The 19,214-nt window shown below is 44.2% G+C and overlaps 1 protein-coding gene across 2 annotated transcripts in view; it reads left to right on the top strand.

Moving 5' to 3' along the window:
* The first annotated feature begins 708 nt into the window (after positions 1-708).
* Positions 709-19,214, top strand: part of vps13c (vacuolar protein sorting 13 homolog C) — a 294,638-nt gene continuing 276,132 nt past the window's right edge. For both annotated transcript variants that reach the window (XM_067973304.1, XM_067973303.1), the window contains exons 1-3: positions 709-841; positions 11,378-11,421; positions 15,374-15,416. In XM_067973304.1, the coding sequence (XP_067829405.1) occupies positions 742-841; positions 11,378-11,421; positions 15,374-15,416 (187 nt within the window). In that variant the 5' untranslated portion in view covers positions 709-741. The remainder of the gene's footprint in view (positions 842-11,377; positions 11,422-15,373; positions 15,417-19,214) is intronic.

Here is a 19,214-nt window from a genome sequence, read left to right as displayed (position 1 = left end):
GGCACTTTGCACAGTGAGTTATCAGCACCAGCAAGTGTGTGCAGGCATATTGCACAGTGAGTTAACAACACCAGTGTGTGCAGGCACGTTACACAGTGAGGTATCAGCACCAGTGTGTGCAGGCACTTTGCACAGTGAGCTATCAGCACCAGTGTGTGCAGGCACATTGCACAGTGAGGTATCAGCACCAGTGTGTGCAGGCACATTGCACAGTGAGGTATCAGCACCAGTGTGTGCAGGCACATTGCACAGTGAGGTATCAGCACCAGTGTGTGCAGGCACATTGCACAGTGAGGTATCAGCACCAGTGTGTGCAGGCACGTTGCCCAGTGAGGTATCAGCACCAGTGTGTGCAGGCACTTTGCACAGTGAGGTATCAGCACCAGTGTGTGCAGGCACATTGCACAGTGAGGTATCAGTACCAGTGTGTGCAGGCACATTGCCCAGTGAGTTATCAGCACCAGTGTGTGCAGGCACATTGCACAGTGAGGTATCAGCACCAGTGTGTGCAGGCACATTGCACAGTGAGGTATCAGTACCAGTGTGTGCAGGCACATTGCACAGTGAGGTATCAGCACCAGTGTGTGCAGGCACATTGCACAGTGAGGTATCAGTACCAGTGTGTGCAGGCACGTTGCCCAGTGCTGGTATAAGTGCGCGTGCAGGGTGGGTGCGCGCGCCAGGTAGTGGTGCGTCACGCGGCGGCTCGGGTCGGGTCCGGGGGCGCGCGCGGCCGCAGCCATGGTTTTCGAGTCGGTGGTGGCCGATCTGCTCAACCGATTTCTCGGGGATTATGTGGAGAATCTGGACAAATCTCAGCTCAAGCTGGGCATCTGGGGAGGTAAGGGCAGGCCCTCGGCCTCCGGGCCCCGGTCTCTCTCTCACCCTCTGACAAGCGCTGTGTGCGGACCCCGGGGTCCGGCCGCCGACCGTTGCTCTCCGGCCAGGCGGCGGCGGGGCTTCACCCACTCCCCCCACCCCCTGTGGCTCAGGCTCCGCGCTCACCGGCCGGGCGACTGCGACCGGTCTCCCTCGCCCTGTCTGCCTGATATCTTCCACCACGTCTTGATGTAAACTTCGATGCCAGTGGTACAAATCCTGCCAGAAACACATGGGAGGGGGCGAGGCTTGGGGGAGGGGGCGAGGCAAGGAGGCGAGGCTGGGGGGGGGAAGGGGGAGAGGCGAGGGAAGGAGGGGGAGAGGCGAGGGAAGGAGGGGGCGAGGCTGGGGGGGGGGTGAGGGGTGTGGTGGCGAGGGAAGGAGGGGGCGAGGCTGGGGGGGCGGCGAGGGAAGGAGGGGGCGAGGCTGGGGGGGCGGCGAGGGAAGGAGGGGGCGAGGCTGGGGTGGGTGGGGGGTGGCGAGGGAAGGAGGGGGCGAGGCTGGGGTGGGTGGGTGGCGAGGCTGGGGTGGGTGGCGAGGCTGGGGTGGGTGGGGGGCAGCGAGGGAAGGAGGGGGCGAGGCTGGCGGGGGGCGGCGAGGGAAGGAGGGGGTGAGGCTGGGGGGGGCGGCGAGGGAAGGAGGGGGCGAGGGAAGGGTGGGGGGTGCGGCGGCGAGGGAAGGAGGGGGCGAGGGAAGGGTGGGGGGTGCGGCGGCGAGGGAAGGGTGGGGCGAGGGAAGGGTGGGGGGTGCGGCGGCGAGGGAAGGGTGGGGGTGCGGCGAGGGAAGGAGGGGGTGCGGCGAGGGAAGGGTGGGGGTGCGGCGAGGGAAGGAGGGGGCGAGGCTGGGAGGGGGGGGCGAGGCTGGGAGGGGGGGCGGTGAGGGAAGGAGGGGGCGAGGCTGGGAGGGGAGGCGGTGAGGGAGGGTGAGTTTGGGGGGGAAAGGGGGTGTTGAGGAAGTAAGTGGGTGAGGTGGGGAGGGGGTGAGTGAGGGTATGAGGTTGGGGTGAGTGTGAGGGATTGTGGGCAGAGGTGGGGATCAGGGCCGATGATGGGGTGAGGGTCGTGTTGGGAAGCATATTGTGGAGGTGGGGTAGATGGGTAGAGAGTCATTACTGATGTCCAAAATGCGATGACTTTTCAGTATAAGTAATCACCTTTTTATGAATTGTGAACATTGTCACTCCGATGCCTGAAGTAGAATTGCATCAAAAACTGTTGGGTTGAACCAGCCTGTTGGTGTTTATCCTCTGTGTGAGCATTAGTCCTCATACTCTGTTCCTACATTTCTTTATTCCCCTTTCCTTCAAACACCTATCTAACCTGTTCTTAAATGTGGACGTAGTCTCTGCTTCAGTCACTAATTCCGATTCCACAGCATCACAACCCTCTTTTAAAAAAGAAGTTTTACTTTCTCTGTATCCTAAATTTCTTAAATTTAATCTTGTATCTATGTCCTCTTGTTCTAAACCCCCTCAATCACTGAAAAGTCTGTTTCTATATACTCTTGCATCCTGTCATAATTTTAAACATCTCTATCAAATAACCCCATAATCTCTGTTGTTTTAATGAAAACAGTCTCAATTTTTTCAGCCTTTCTTTATATTGTGCTTCCTTATACCAGGCAGCATCCTTGCATATCTCTGCTGCACCCTCCCCATTGCTTCAATATCCTTACTATAGTGTAGAGCCCACTATTCCAACTGTGGCCTTGGTGATCACCATTACAGTTAAATCACTATGACAGGTGGCTCAGTTGGTAGCACTCGTGCCTGTGAGTCAGAAGGTCATGGGTTCAAGCCCCACTCCAGAGAATTGAGTACATAATCTAGGCTGTCACTTCGGTGTAGTACTGAGGGAGTGCTGCACTGTCAGAGATGCCGTCTTTGGGATGAGACGTTAAACCGAGGCCCCATCTGCCCTCATTGGCAGATGTAAAAGATCCCACGGCGACTGTTTCGAAGAACAGCAGGGGAGTTCTTCTGTCCTGGCCAACGTTTTATCCATCAATCAACATCGCAAACGGATTATCTAGTTATTTAGCTCATTGTTGTTTGTGGGGCTTTGCGATCTGCAAATTGGCTCCTGGGTTTCCCTACATTACAACGGTGACTACATCTCATGTTCTTGAAGTGCTTTGGAATCTGCTGAGGTTGTGAAAGGTTTTGCACAAACGCAAGTTATTGTTCGTAACGTCTTGACTTCATGTTCTATACATTTTGCCTTAAAACTCTGTATTCTCTGAGCCCTTTATGACCGTATCCATTTGAGGTGCTGCTTTTCAAGTCTCATGAACCTGAAACCCCAAAATGATCTGCTCTTCCACATCACCCAGTTTTCCCTCATTCAGAGTATTAATTATTACAACTTTTTATGAAAATATGCCACCTCACATTTACTCACATTGAATTCCATCAGCGACATTTTTGCTCATTCCACCATCTTATCAATATTCCCTTCAGCTTCCTTTGTCTCAGAATTATTTACCGTGCATCCTATTTTAGAATAGTCTGCAAATTTGGATGCCACTCCCCCTAGCCTTGGATCCAAATCATTGAAGTACACAGTGAGAAATTGAATAGTTGAGGGGGAGAAACTATAGAAAGAAAGATGAAGTTGCAGTTGCTGCTTTTATTTTGCTAGAGATGTATCTGGAGATTTTCTGTTTGAATCGGTTGTATGGCTAAAATGTTTTACTGATAAGTGTATGAAATTCCATGTTCCCACATCCCTGTTTCTTTCGACAAATTTGTTCCTTAGTTGGGCTTTCTTCCAGTTTGCTTGCATTGTATTTGGGCCCAGTCATGTCTGCATGACCTGTGGCCCTATTCTCTGAGCATGTGATATCTCTTCATCCTTCACCATCTGTTCTCTGTTTGTTTGAGTTATTTGATCTCCCTTATTAATGTTTGCTCTCTACATTTTTTGTTTACTGCCATATTTTAAGTTTTAGCTGATTGCACGTGTGATTGCGCCCCACCTTTGGTATCTTCTGTGTATGCACCATCCAGTTCTTCAAAGCGATGTATGAGTAATGCAGATGGCAGGAGATTATATTCTGAATAAACTGAACTCCATAACACCGTTACATCACTAGAAATGAGTGTACTGAGTTGGGTGGGGGGGTCGGGGGAAAGAGGGAACAGAGTAAATGAGACAAGCAGGAAGTAATTGGCAGATCACAAGGTGATATTAAAATCATAGAAAGTTACGGCACAGAAGGTGGTCATTTGGCCCATTGTGTCTGTGCCGGCTGAAAAAGAGCTATCCAGCTTAATCTCACTTTCCAGCACTCGGTCCATAGTTCTGTAGGTTACGGCACTTCAAGTGAATCAGTAATGATTCTATTACTAGCTGGATTGCTCATGCATAGAGCCGGCGCAGACTCTGGCCGAATAGCCTCCTTCTGAGCTCTAACCTTTCTATGATCCTATTTCTTTTCTAAGTACTTTTTTAAATGAGTTGAGGGTTTCTGCCTCTACCACCCTTTCAGGTTGTGTGTTCCAGACCCCCACCACCCTCTGGGTGAAAACATTTCTCCTCAGCTCCCCTCTAATCCTTCTACCAATTACTTTAAATCTATGCCCCTGAGTCATTGGCCCCTCTACGAGGGAATTGGATCCTTCCTATCCACTCTGTCTAGGCCCCTCGTAATTTTATGCTCCTCAATTAAATCACCCCATAGCCTCCTCTGTTCCAATGAAAACAATCCCAGCCTATCTAATCTTTCCTCATAGCTAAAATTCTTCAGTCCTGGCAACATCCTTGAAAATCTCCTCTGCACCCTCTCTTGTGCAATCACATCTTTCCTGTAACGTGGTGACTAGAACTGTACACAGTACTCAAGCTGTGGCCTAACTAATATTTTATACAGTTCTGGCATAACCTCCCTGCTCTTATATTTGATGCCTCAGCTAATAAAGGAAAGTAACTCGTATGTTTTTTTTTAAACCACCTTATCTACTTTTCCTTCTACCTTCAGGGATCTGTGAACATGCACTCCAAGGTCCCTCTGTTTCTTGACATCTCTCAGTATCTTCCCATTTATTGTGTATTCCATTGCCTTGTTTGCCCTCCCCAAATGCATTACCTCTCACTTCTACAGATTGAATTCCATTTGCCACTCTTCTGCCCACCTGACCAGTCCATTGTTATCTTCCTGCAATCTACAGCTTTCCTCCTCACTATCAACCCCATGGCCAATTTTTGTATCATCTGCAAACTTCTTAATCATGCCCCTTACATTTAGGTCTAAATCATTAATATGTACCACAAAAAATAAGGGATCTAGTACTGAACTTTAGGGAATGGATGTTCTTAATTATTCCACAAGATATTATTCAAGTCTTTTATTGGCTTTCATAGGAATTAAGCATACAATGATAACAATTATTACTAATAACGACATATATACAATGATAGCTATTACTAATAATAATTACACATATACTTGAGACACTTAAGGTAAAACGAATTACCGGCGAATTCACCGCATCACAGATTTTGAGCTCAATGGTATCGGCTGGCCAAGCCGTGTCGAATTCTGAAGTATCTATTCTAACACCCCTCTTTTTATACCTCTCTTTCACTTTGGCTATGTGGGAATCCGCATGTTTCAAAGTATTACCTCATCTAATTAACTGCAGTAACTTCAGTTTTAACAAGAATCACTCTCCAAGCCTTCACCTTGACTGAACTGTCATCGAGTCATTCAGCTGGAGACAGTTGAAGGGAACAAAGGCCCTCTTCAGGGACATTACACAACTGTCCTCTGAGGAGTCACTATCTAAAGCCATAGCTTCTCGACTTGATGGTCAAAACATGTCCATAGATATCTCACTGCTGAGAGATCTATGGTAGCTTTCAAGGTTTGTGGCCTGTCTGCTTTTCATTTCACTAGAAATGAAACTGAAACTGATGTTTCCAGAAACTTATTTAAATGGCAAAAGTGAGAAGTTAATATAAACAATTAACTGTTGCCTTACAGTGGAGGAAAGCTATTTGCCCCATATCATCCATCCTTTTACAAAGACCCTACATAGAATTTTACAGCCTGGAAAGAAGCTGTTCATCACATTGTGCCTGCGCTGGATCTGTGAAAGAACTATCCATTTAGTCTTTTTCCCTTGGCCTTTTCCCATATCCTTTTAAATTATTCTTTTATAAACATCTTCACTCCCCCAATCATTGCATCAGTTGTTTGTTAAAGGATTCCAGGCTTTTCACCTCCACTTCCCTATCTGGAAGTTATTTCATGGTTTCCACATTCTTTGTGTGAAGAACGTCCTAACATCAAACCTAAATTTGCAGTTTACTAGTTTGAACTTTGTCCTACTTGGGTCAAGTTTGAAATAATTTTCTGAATTAATCTTTTTCATATAATTTATCAATTATATACCAGATGGTACCTCTCAGTCACTTCCCTTCAAGGCTAATGCGACCAAGTTTCTCCAATCTCTCCAGATAACTCAGCTCTCTGACATGAAGGATCAACCATGTGGATCTTCTCTGAAATGTTGTCCTTGTTTCTTGGTGATCTGAGCACTCAATAGCTTGAGCATGGTTTGCTCACCTGTGTGTCACTTGATCTTGTACTTGCTTTGCTGATATGCTGCTCCAGAGTACTGGACTTGTTGAGTGACACATCTGTTAAAATTTCTAGATCTATAACTTCAGTCATAGCTATCTCAACAGCATTCCTGGAGTACTTGTTGCCTAATTTTACTTTATACTTCATATTAAATTTCATAAATGACTGTAATCATAATATGCAGAACTTGGAGGACATTTGTATTTTTACTCTTCTCTAATTTTGTGCAGTAGGTGGATTACCAGTGGGGGAATGTAAAGCCTTACAATGTGTTTCCAGTTTGCTCATCCCCCTTTCCGCACAGTCCATAATCACCGCTTTGCCTTTTTCCCCCCTCGTGCCTTTGCCTACACTTTTCCCCCCCCCCTTCCAAAATGTTTCCCTACCATCATCACTTTTACCTTCACTTACGCCCCCCCCACCACCTATTACCCAGCTTTCCCTCTAGCCATGACTGCTATGTCTACTCTGCATCATGGCTATCCATCTTGCCTCTTCCTCCATCTGCCCCATCCTTATCACTATGCCTTCTCAGTTAGCCCAGCTCTTGCATAGAATCACACAGACTGTGCCGCATAGAATAAGGCCATTTGGCCCAACTGGTCTGTGCTGGTATTTATGCTCCGTACGAGCCTCCTGCTGCCCTACTTCATCTCCCCCTATCAGCATAACTTTCTATTCCTTTCTCCCTCGTGTTTATCTAGCTTCCCCTAACATGTAGCTATGTGACTCGCCTCAACTACTTGCTCTGGGAACGAGTTTTGCATTCTAACCACTCTCTGGGTAAAGAAGTTTCTTCTCACTGTTCTTTTCCTGTTGCTTCTTTCTCAGCTCCTGTAGTGCTCTGAAATTCCCCCCACCATGCCTTTTGCAGGCTCTAGCCTGCCTGTACTCTACCCTGCTTGCCTCATACGCTCCACCACTGCTCCCAGGCCTTTTCTTTATATTTTTCTGAACTGAAGTGCCAGTTTACCGGTAAACATGAGGAAGGAAGCCTGAGGATGGTACTGGAGGGCAACGGGCAATCGGAAAGATGATGGGCGGGCTGGGATGAGCAAATAGTAGGCAAAAGTGCCTGGGCTAATGATGGAGGAAGGGGCAGGGCCACTGCTTGGAGCCAGAAGCTTGCAAGTGGGAGTCGGAGATCAGCGGAAAGGCAAACTTGGAATCCAAGGAGTGGGAAAAATTGACAAATATACTTGTTGAAAAAGAAGTGTTCTCTGTAAAAGATGGTAGTGACACAGGAAAAGAAAAGATGGGTTGACCAGAGTGAACCTCGCTAAAACATCACCTCGTGACAGGCAAATAGGCTTGTCCCATCATATAAAATGTCGACACATGGATTTGCCATTATAACATGCCAACGTAAAATGAAACACAAAATACTGATGCAGGAAGTAAGCTTATGTGGACAGGACCTGCATACTATGAGCAAGACACTCCCCTGGTATTCCTCAGTGAGTCGGAGGTGTTATATTGAGTCGTATTACCAGGAATGCTTGCTTACAGCATTGGGAGAAGCCCTGGGAACACCAGGAAGAGGAGCGGTAGCAAAATCAGGAAGCACCTTTTCACATAAAGGGTGGTAGAAATTTGGAAAACTTTTCCTCTAAGAGACTGTGATTGATAGATTTTTGTTAGGTAAAGGTTTCAAGGGCTATGGAGTTGAGGTGCAGATCAGCCATGGTGTAATTGAATGACGGAGCAGGCCTGAGGTGCTGAATGGCCTGTTTCCATGACCCAGAGTTGGGCAGTATTGAGGTGGGGTCTTGGGATCTAACAGAAGTTTGAGGTAGGTACCAGGGTCTGGGAGCATTGGGAAGTTGAGACCCAGGTTTCCTAGAAAACTGGAGGGGGATGCTCTGTGAACACTAAGGCTGATTCTAGGATCTGGAATCGCTAGGCAAGTGGTCCTGGCATTTGGGACCATTAAGGAGGGAAGGCTTAGGGTGTCAGGTATTGCATTTTGGTGGAAAGAGTAAGGGGGGCCACATACGGTTGGATAATAAGAGTCTAAATAGGGTAGAGGAGCAGGGGGATCTGGAGGTACAGACACACAAATCACTCAAAGTAGCGACACAGGTTGATAAGGCCATTTAAAAAAAAAAGCAAACCAAGCATTGGGTTCATTTCTACTGGGACAGAATTGGAAAGCAGGGAAGTTATGTTAAGCTTGTATAGAACCTTGGTTAGTCCACACTTGGAGTACCATGAACAGTTCTAGTCTCCATATTATAAAAAGGATATAGAGGCACAGGAGAAGTTGCAAAAAAGATTTACTGGGATGATACCAGAACTGAGCGGTTATACCGATCAGGAAAGATTGAGCAGGCTGGGGCTCTTTTCTCTAGTAAAGAGAATACTCGGGGGTGACCTGATAGAGGTCTTGAAAAGGGTTTGATAGGATAGACTTAGAGAAGATGTTTCCACTTGCAGGGGAGACCAGAACTAGGGGCCATAAATATTCACTAATAAATCCAATCGGGAATTCAGGAGAAACATCTTTATCCAGAGAGTGGTTGGAATGTGGAACTTGCTACCACAAGGAGTAGTTGGGGTGACTAGCATAGATGCATTTAAAGGGAAGCTAGACAAACACGTGAGGGAGAAAGGAATAGAAGGATGTGCTGGTAAGGTTAGATGAAGGAGGAGGCTAGTGTGGACCTGTTGGGCCGAATGGCCTGTTTCGATGCTGTACGTTCTGCTTCTTAAAAGTAATGGATAGAAAATCATGGGCTGGGGGTGCACAATGACCTCATGCTCCTCACAGAAGTGAAAAAGTGTCCTTTTCTGCAATGTTGGTGGGTTTGTTGACTTATACAGTCTTTGATAAACATAAACTAACAAATGACCCCATTAAGCACTCAAAAGTTCATTGTTCACACAGTTTAAGTTTTCAGATAAACGATTTCCTTAAGCCTCAAAAGTTGTTCAGAAGATATTTTTAAATGAATATACAACAAAATAGAGGAAAGTGACTTTAAAAAAAATCTATCCTCTGTAAACAATCTTTGTTCTCTAACCATCAACAAGAAACAATGATCACAGGAGCTGCTGTTAGCAGGTATTGTCTGTCCCAGTAGTGTGTGATAGAACCATCGTTTGTTAATGAACTTAAATGTGACAACGTTCCTGAAATAAAGCTTTGAGAATTCAAAGACCCGTTTATTTCAATTCTTTTGGAGAAAGCAAAGACACTCTCAAATCACTTCTGCCCGTCAATTTTTGTTAATTTAGTGATTTCATGCCACAAACTGCACCTGTTCAGAATGTACTAATGCAGTTCAAGACTTTCTGCAACTGAAAATATCCAGTTGAAGCCCAAGCTGAGGCCTTGAAATAAAAATTTTAATGAATTATTAAAAGTTACAAGGACAGTTCAATGGGTTAATTTATAAATTTTACATCTTGATTAACTTTTGTTGAATTCCTTCTCTTGTTTTAAAACCTTATTTTGGATATGAGAAATTTCAGCTGCTGAGTCAAAAATGGTGCACAGTTTTTTTTCAAAAAGCATTTTGAGTAATTCAGTTGGTTCATCAACCAACTGAGGTGATGAAAAGTTGGCATAAAGTTGTTTGCATTATAAAATACTGACCTAGGGTTTGTACATTGTAACATGTTGACATGCAGGTTTATTGGTTGAAAAGCATGACACAGGAAGTAGGTTAATGTGTACAGGGAGTGTGCACTATATGCAATGTTTTTGATGAGTTATAGATGGATGTATTATACCTAAGCTCTGGAATTCCCTCCCTAAACCTCTCCCCCTCTCTTCCTTTAAGACTCTTCTTAAAACCTACCTCTTCGACCAAGCTGTCCTCACAGCTTCTTGAGTAGCTTGGTGTCAAATTTTGTTTGATAATGCTCCTCTGAAACTTCTTGGGATGTGAAAGGTGCTATATAAACACACGTTGTTAACAGTGTGTACTAGAGACATTGTTGCTGATACTTTACTAACTGGGCATTTCTTGATACTATGTTGTTTGTCCTCCAAATAACTGACTAGTCCAGTTAGTACATTCACCCATTGCCCAAGATAAACACAAGCAGCTCCTTTTTAGGAGTTGAGACAATTTTCTTCAGCTCGACCAGAGGTTTTCAAACTGGGGTATCTGGACACTATGGATTTGACACTGGATCAGAGGGTGTCTGCACAGTCATTAGATTTCTCTTACTCATCAAGTTTCTATAGTTTTCTGGAGGAGTTGACTTTCCAGCATGTTGCTAGATATGCTTTCTTCTAACTGGTTTAGTTTAGGTTGTTGACACTTGAAATTTAGGGTAGAGTGCGTTGATATTGGCAGGGGGTTCCCACACAAGAATGTTTGAAAACCACTGCTTTAATACTAAGGGAAATGATTGCGTTCTTTGCCTCGTCATGCCTGAACAGTGTGTTTGTTCAATCGGTTGAAAAAAGATACTGAGGCAGATGCTTTGGTTACATCGTTGCTGGGTAGGACCCTGGTTACATAATTGTGGCTGAGAGCTGTTACTTGTGTGGGTTGTGTATAAATTTGGCAATTTGGGTACTTGGAAAAACCTCATTAGCTGTCAGGAATTTCTGTTTTGCAATAATTTTCAGCTTATCTTTTCATTGCTATTTGAGTAACTTTTGAATTAGGCATTTTTGCAGAGGGAACACTGGCAATAAGATCATAGTGAAGACGTGGTGAAATATAAATGTTTGAGATACATATTAATTTAACCTATTATAAATTTTTTTGCAAAGTTGTGATAAAATATGTATGTGTGTGTGATTTATGTTCAGTAAAACATCCAAATATCTATATTAATTTGTGCAATCATGGGAGAGAATTAATTGCAGAAGCTGAAGAATGAGCCAAGATTTTTTTTATTACATAATTGTAATGTATGTGAATCCTTGCTAATGACTGTTACCTTGTTGCAGGAAATGTGGTCCTTGATGACCTGAAAGTCAAAGAAAATGCACTTGTAAGTACTTTAACCCTATGCTTTAAAAGTTCTACTTCTCTATCTTATTTTTGTGAGAAATATTACTTCCTTATTCTGAAAATTTGTAGTTCAGAGCAAATGAGAGTGAGATTCCGTGGAATGGGCAGCCTTGCACTGCTTCAGTTTGACGTCACATGGAGTGTAAATCCAGCGTGGGTCACACCTAATTTGCAAAGTCTGTTGGACATCTTGAATCAGTTTTTAATACAAATATTCCCTAGATTCTGAATTGATGGATATCCATTTCTGACTTTATCTGAGAGTGAAGCTAGTTGGAGTTGTGATTCTTGAACAGGTACATAAGTTCATTGTAGAGTCCCTTGCACTTGGGGGGGAAAAAAAAAATCAATGTCTGATATTTCCTCTAACTACTCCTGCCCCCCCCATGTTGGTTTGTCCAGTTTGTGTGTGGATGTATTTGGGGATTCTTTTGAGTTGTGCATGCCGTATTTCTGTGCAACACGGAAGGTAGGTAAGTAAGTACATAGTTCAGTGATTGGGTGATGAATTTTCTCCTACCCATTCGCCTGAATTGCGAATTAGGCATTTTTGCAGACGTAACACTGGCAATAAGATCATAGTGAAGACTCGTGATCTAAGCAGGGTCTGTTATTTGTATTCCTACTGGTTCAAGAAAAAGAAATTGGATGCATAAGCTAATTTTGTAAAGTTGACACCATTTTACATGCCAAACAGAACATGAGATAGGGTGCCTGCGATCCACAACTATTAGCATTAAAATAACATCATGTTAGTCCCTGTTGAAAGCTACTTACCATCAATGTAATACTTATTTCAGTGATAATGCATGGTTAGGAGCAATTTGTCATATTCCCTTGTGACAAACATTTTCTAGTCGGCTCTTATTGCTTTGATCTTTGCTTTGATGTGCAGGAGTTTACAGGTTCTCAGCCATCGCTGCTGCTGTGGATGGGCTTCCTTTGTGACATTTTGGAATGTTGTCAGTAGGTTTTGTAGGTTGGGCTGATCTAGCTGGGGTAGGGGAAACTGCCTCTTGGTGGTACATGAGCTGAGACCAAAACATATCGGTTTGGAAGGCCCAGGCAGAAATCTAAACTCTGAGAATGGAGCTTGAGGCAAAGCCTCAGACTCCAAAAGGGTTGGGGTGAAGAAATTGTTGGATAAAGTATTTTATAGTTAGGTATAGTGATTTTGTTCAGAATTTATTTTTCTTTGTTAAGTTATAAATCTTAAAGGCTAGGTGATGAATGGCCACACACACATCTCAACCACCAACACCACTCAGTGTCCCCACCCCAGTGATTGTCTCCCGGCTCGGCTTCACGACCTGCCGGTCCCATTCATATAAAGTCCGACCATGATGATGGGGAGAGGGGAGAATTGGTGCAATCGTTCCACTCCCTGCCCGTCTGATGTGCACTCTATATATAAAAATTGGACCCTGTATCTCTTTCAAACTTCCACATCCTTAAAGGCGCCATATTGGTTGCTCGATGTCCCTGATTTATAAATTCTCATGTTTTCTAATTCATGGTGAGCCATACATAGTAGATCCACGAGTTAATTCCTATTGTTATTAAAGGAGGAATTTGTGCCTATTGGGAGTCTCTTGTTGCAGTGCTTTAAGCTGCTGGTACAGGAATAACTTGGGGGAAGCATCTTGCTTAGAACTCCTCTTCAACTTAACATTGGCACAACAAGCTCTTATCTTTGGCTCCCAACAGAAAGTTCACTCAGTCTTTGATTCCATCCCCTCCCTGGCTTTACACACGGGCAGAACAGATGCTTAACCTTGGTGTCTGACCTTCAAACAACAACGACGACTTGCATTTATGTACGCCTTTCAACATAGTAAAACATCCCAAGGTGCTTAACAGGGGCAATTATCCAACAAAATTTGACACTGAGCCACTTGAGATATTAGGACAGGTAACCAAAAGCTTGGTCAAAGAGGTAGGTTTTAAGGAGCGTCTTAAAGGAGGAGAGAGATGTGAAGAGGCTTAGTGAGGGAATTCCAGAGCACAGGGCCTAGGGAAGCTGAAGACATGACTGCCAATGTTGGAGTGATGAAAATTGGGGATGCGCAAGAGGCCAAAATTGGAGAAATGCAGAGCTTCTTGGAGGGTTGTAGGGCTGGAGGAGGTTACAGAGATAGGGAGGGGCGAGGCCATGGAGGGATTTGAAAACAAGGATGAGAAATTTAAAACCCATGTGTTGCGGGTCCGGGAGCCAATGTAGATAAGCGAGCAAAGGGGTGATGGGTAAACAGGACTTGGTGTGAGTTAGGATACGGGCAGCAGAGTTTTGGATGAGCTCATGCTTAATTAATAGGATGCGGAGTTTAAATTTGTCAGCCTTGGCTCAGTGGTAGCACTCTCACCTCTGAGTCAGTATGTTGTGGGATCAAGTCCCACTCCAGAGACTTAAGCATGTAATTTAGGCTGACCCTTCAATTCCATACAGAGAGAGTGCTGCAATGTTAAACTGAGACCCTGTCTGCCCTGTCCAGTGCACATAAAAGATCCCATGGCATTATTCAGAGAATATCAGTGGAGTTTTCTTGGTATCCTGATGATCATTTATCCCTCAATCAACACCACCAAAAACAGGTTATCTGGCCATTTATGTCATTGTTGTTTGTCGGACCTTGCTTTGCGCAAATTAGCTGCCGTGTTTGCCTACTTTACAACAATAACTGCACTTCAAAAGCAAAAGCGCTTCTTGGCTGTGAAGTCTATTGTGACGTCCTGAGATTGTAAAAAGCACAATATAAATGCAAGTTCTTGCTTTCTATCCGTTGGTATTTCCACCTCTGTACCACTGCCTGCTTCCATCTCTACCTCACCCCTCATAGTCACAAAGTCACACCCAACCTTCTTCACCTCCAGATTTGACACCTCTCTGGCCTCATGACTTTCACTGGTTGCAAACTCCAACTCATTCAAAACTCCCCTGCTTAGGCTCACCTATCACCCCTGTGCTTGCTGACGACGACAACCACAACTTGCATTTATAAAATGACTTTAACGTAGAAAAACATTCCAAGATGATTCACAGATCAAATAAATTGATACGGAGCCCAAGAGGGAGATGTTAGGAGTGGAGATCAAAGAGCTTGGTCGTAGAGGTGGGTTTTAAAGAGCGTTATGCAAGAGAGGGGAGTAGGAAAGTGGAGGGACTTAGGGAGGAAATTCCTGAGCGTGGGGCCTCGACAGCTGAAGGCACGTTAAGCTGGACAGTGGAGGATAGGCGTTGGAAGCGGATGGTGTTGACGACCGTGTTGAAGGCTGCAGAGGGGTCAAGAAGGACGAGATGGGATAATGCACCATGGTAATTGTCACAGAGGATGTCATTTGTGACTGATTAGGGCCGTTTCAGTGCCATGGCAGGGGCAGAAACCTGATTGGAGAGATGCGGGAAAGATGGGCATGGATTTGGGAGGCAACAGCACATTCGAGGACTTGGGAGAGGAAAGGAAAATGGGGTGGCAGTTTGCAAAAACAGAGTGGTCAAGGATGGGTGTTTTGAGGAGGGTTATGATGAAGGTGGTTTTGAAAGGGAATGGGACATGAGGTGGGAGAACCATTTAGCTAGTGTGGGGGTGTGGAAGGGAAGTTGGTCAACAGTTTAGTGGGAATGGAAATGCCAACAAGTATAAAATAAAAGTGTGTGTGTGAAATATATATCCTCCGATGGCATTGATCATAGATTTGTATGGATTGATTGAGACTGACGGTGAGACAATGTTGTCTCTTGTGTCGGGGCCAGTTCGGGGTGGGAGAAGGCTGAGATTTAGTCAGAATTGCTAATACCTTTGAATTGTTCTACTGCCCTGGGTTTTGATGTTTTTTTATATTTAATACTGACATGAGTTTTGTGTAAATATCTGTGTGTTTTACATTATACCAAAATTAAGTTGTTTTTCTCCTCCTTTCGTCTTCCCAAACAGAATGATTTGGATGTCCCATTCAAAATCAAGGCTGGACAGATAGGTATGTTGTTATGGTATTTGCCAGCCACTGGGCTGTACAGTTGTTTTGCTCTTTAACTATGACTTTTTAGCTAGGAATGTAAATCACTGGGCTTAAGACTTTGCCAAACGCTTTTACCAGCAAGGATCTGATCTAAATACAAAGTATAAATAACCATGCCTCTAATTTTGCTGTTCCTGCAAATATTTTGTCTACAGTAGCCAATGTTAATATTTAGCATAATTTTGTATTTCATCTATAAAATTACACAAATTGAATTGACAATTGAATGGCATAGTATAATGCCTTTTTGATGCAGTAGTGCATGGAAGTGGGAAAGTTGATGGTTTTGGTAGAACAAAATAGCAGACATTTAAAAATGTGTACAAATTGTGTACATACTATGGAAGCTCCATTATTTGTCATAATAGTGAGGCCACCGTTGGTGGATAATTAAGTTGCAGTTCAGTGATGACGAGAAAACCCAGCTTGAAGTGGCAATCCATCAGATAGAAGAAGCCCAGCAAAAAAAAAAATCTGTTCTGATATGAATTGAACAATTCTGTATAGTTTGCTTTCTGAATGGATTTTGTACAGCTAGGAAAAGATGAGATCCAACTTGAAGAGTGCCTTTAAGTTTAACCGACGTGTGCGTGTGCGTGCGTGCGTGTGCAAAACCTTAGCTAAAGTTGCAACCCAGAAGTTGACCTGATCCTGATTCCTGCCAGTCTGATTCATGGATAGTGAACATAAACAACGGGGGCTCTACCTTATCAGGAAAATGCTGACTTCAAAGGTCGAACTGTAAAGGTGTGAATGTTTAGTCTTGTCATAACACCTTATCTTTGTTTTCTTACTTTTTTATTTGCTCTTGCCATTTCCTTCTCTTGCATAGTATTGTGTGTAATAAAAACAGAAAATGCTGGAAATACTTAGCAAGTGAGGCAGCATCTGTGGAGAAAGAAACAGTTAACATTTCAGGTTGATGACCCTTCATCAGAACTCTGTGTTGTGCTTAGAGAGAGACTATTAATAAGTCTTAACGTTTCTACTATTTACCTATCGGTATTTTAAATTCATTCCAAGCTAATAAGTTTCACATCCCCACAGCTTGGAGCTGACTGATAATTGCAGAACTCCTTCAATACATGCACAGCCTAAAGGGTGTCAGAACTTAACACAAGAAATGAAAGCTTAGTTTTCATCATCATCTGTTTCTAATGTTAGTTGAATTGGCAAAGCTTTTGGAAAAGCATTAGTTAAGCTGTTTGGGTTGATTGAGGTTGAATCAGTTAATTAGATCACTTGACAGGTTTCTGCATATTTGAGGTGGCTGCGAGCTTGTTGCTTATATAACTTTCTCTGAGCTGATGCTTAAAAGAAGTCCTTGCCAAACTAGGCTATGGCAGAGCTGTGCGATGTCCAAAATAGCTTACGGTCTTAAGGTCTAGTGACCTGCTCCAGTGGTCCCCAATCTCTGTCACTGGTACTGCCATTTATAGAATCATAGAAGTTTAGAACATGGAAACAGGCCCTTCGGCCCAACATGTCCATGTCGCCCAGTTTATACCACTAAGCTAGTCCCAATTGCCTGCACTTGGCCCATATCCCTCGATACCCATCTTACCCATGTAACTGTCCAAATGCTTTTTAAAAGACAAAATTGTACCCGCCTCTACTACTGCCTCTGGCAGCTCGTTCCAGACACTCACCACCCTTTGAGTGAAAAAATTGCCCCTCTGGACCCTTTTGTATCTCTCCCCTCTCACCTTAAATCGATGCCCCCTCGTTATAGACTCCCCTACCTTTGGGAAAAGATTTTGACTATCGACCTTATCTATGCCCTTCATTATTTTATAGACTTCTATAAGATCACCCCGAAACCTCCGACTCTCCAGGGAAAGAAGTCTCAGTCTATCCAACCTCTCCCTATAAGTCAAACCATCAAGTCCCGGTAGCATCCTAGTAAATCTTTTCTGCACTCTTTCTAGTTTAATAATATCCTTTCTATAATAGGGTGACCAGAACTGTACACAGTATTCCAAGTGTGGCCTTACTAATGTCTTGTACAACTTGAAAAGACATCCCAACTCCTGCATTCAATGTTCTGACCAATGAAACCAAGCATGCTGAATGCCTTCTTCACCACCCTATCCACCTGTGACTCCACTTTCAAGGAGCTATGAACCTGTACTCCCAGATCTCTTTGTTCTATAACTCTCCCCAACGCCCTACCATTAACGGAGTAGGTCCTGGCCCGATTCGATCTACCAAAATGCATCACCTCACATTTATCTAAATTAAACTCCATCTGCCATTCATCGGCCCACTGGCCTCCTAAATTCTCATCCAAATCATTAATAGAAATAACAAATAACAGCGGACCCAGCACCGATCCCTGAGGCACACCGCTGGTCACAGGCCTCCAGTTTGAAAAACAACCCTCTACAACCACCCTCTGTCTTCTGTCGTCAATCCAATTTTGTATCCAATTGGCTACCTCACCTTGGATCCCGTGAGATTTAACCTTATGTAACAACCTACCATGCGGTACCTTGTCAAAGGCTTTGCTAAAGTCCATGTAGACCACGTCTACTGCATAGCCCTCATCTATCATCTTGGTTACCCCTTCAAAAAACTCAATCAAATTCGTGAGACATGATTTTCCTCTCACAAAACCATGCTGACTGTTCCTAATCAGTCCCTGCCTCTCCAAATGCCTGTAGATCCTGTCTCTCAGAATACCCTCGAACAACTTACCCACTACAGATGTCAGGCTCACCGGTCTGTAGTTCCCATGCTTTTCCCTGCCGCCCTTCTTAAACAAAGGCACAACATTTGCTACCCTCCAATCTTCAGGCACCTCACCTGTAGCTGTCGACGATTCAAATATCTCTGCTAGGGGACCCGCAATTTCCTCCCTGACCTCCCATAACGTCCTGGGATACATTTCATCAGGTCCTGGAGATTTATCTACCTTGATGCGCGTTAAGACTTCCAGCACCTCCCTCTCTGTAATATGTACACTCCTCAAGACATCACTATTTATTTCCCCAAGTTCCCCAACATCCATGCCTGTCTCAACCGTAAATACCGATGTGAAATATTCATTCAGGATTTCACCCATCTCTTGTGGTTCCGCACATAGATGACCTTGTTGATCCTTAAGAGGCTCTACTCTCTCCCTAGTTACTCTTTTGCCCTTTATGTATTTGTAGAAGCTCTTTGGATTCTCCTTTGCCTTATCTGCCAAAGCAATCTCATGTCCCCTTTTTGCCCTCCTGATTTCTCTCTTAACTCTACTCCGGCAATCTCTGTACTCTTCAAGGGATCCACTTGATCCCAGCTGCCTATGCATGTCATATGCCTCCTTCTTCTTTTTGACTAGGGCCTCAATCTCCCGCGTCATCCAAGGTTCCCTACTTCTACCAGCCTTGCCCTTCACTTTATAAGGAATGTGCTTACCCTGAACCCTGGTTAACACACTTTTGAAAGCCTCCCACTTACCAGACGTCCCTTTGCCTGCCAACAGACTCTCCCAATCAACTTCTGAAAGTTCCTGTCTAATACCATCAAAATTGGCCTTTCCCCAATTTAGAATTTTAACTTTTGGGCCAGACCTATCATTCTCCATAGCTATCTTAAAACTAATGGAATTATGATCACTGGTCCCAAAGTGATCCCTCACTAACACTTCTGTCACCTGCCCTTCCTTATTTCCCAAGAGGAGGTCAAGTTTTGCCCCCTCTCTAGTCGGGCCATCCACATACTGAATGAGAAATTCCTCCTGAATAGACTCAACAAATTTCTCCCCATCCA

Source organism: Heptranchias perlo, chromosome 38 (assembly GCF_035084215.1).
Source record: "Heptranchias perlo isolate sHepPer1 chromosome 38, sHepPer1.hap1, whole genome shotgun sequence".
In the NCBI taxonomy this organism is placed as follows: domain Eukaryota; kingdom Metazoa; phylum Chordata; class Chondrichthyes; order Hexanchiformes; family Hexanchidae; genus Heptranchias; species Heptranchias perlo.
The sequence above is the reverse complement of the archived record's forward strand: the minus strand, read 5'-3'. Positions and strand labels throughout refer to the sequence as shown.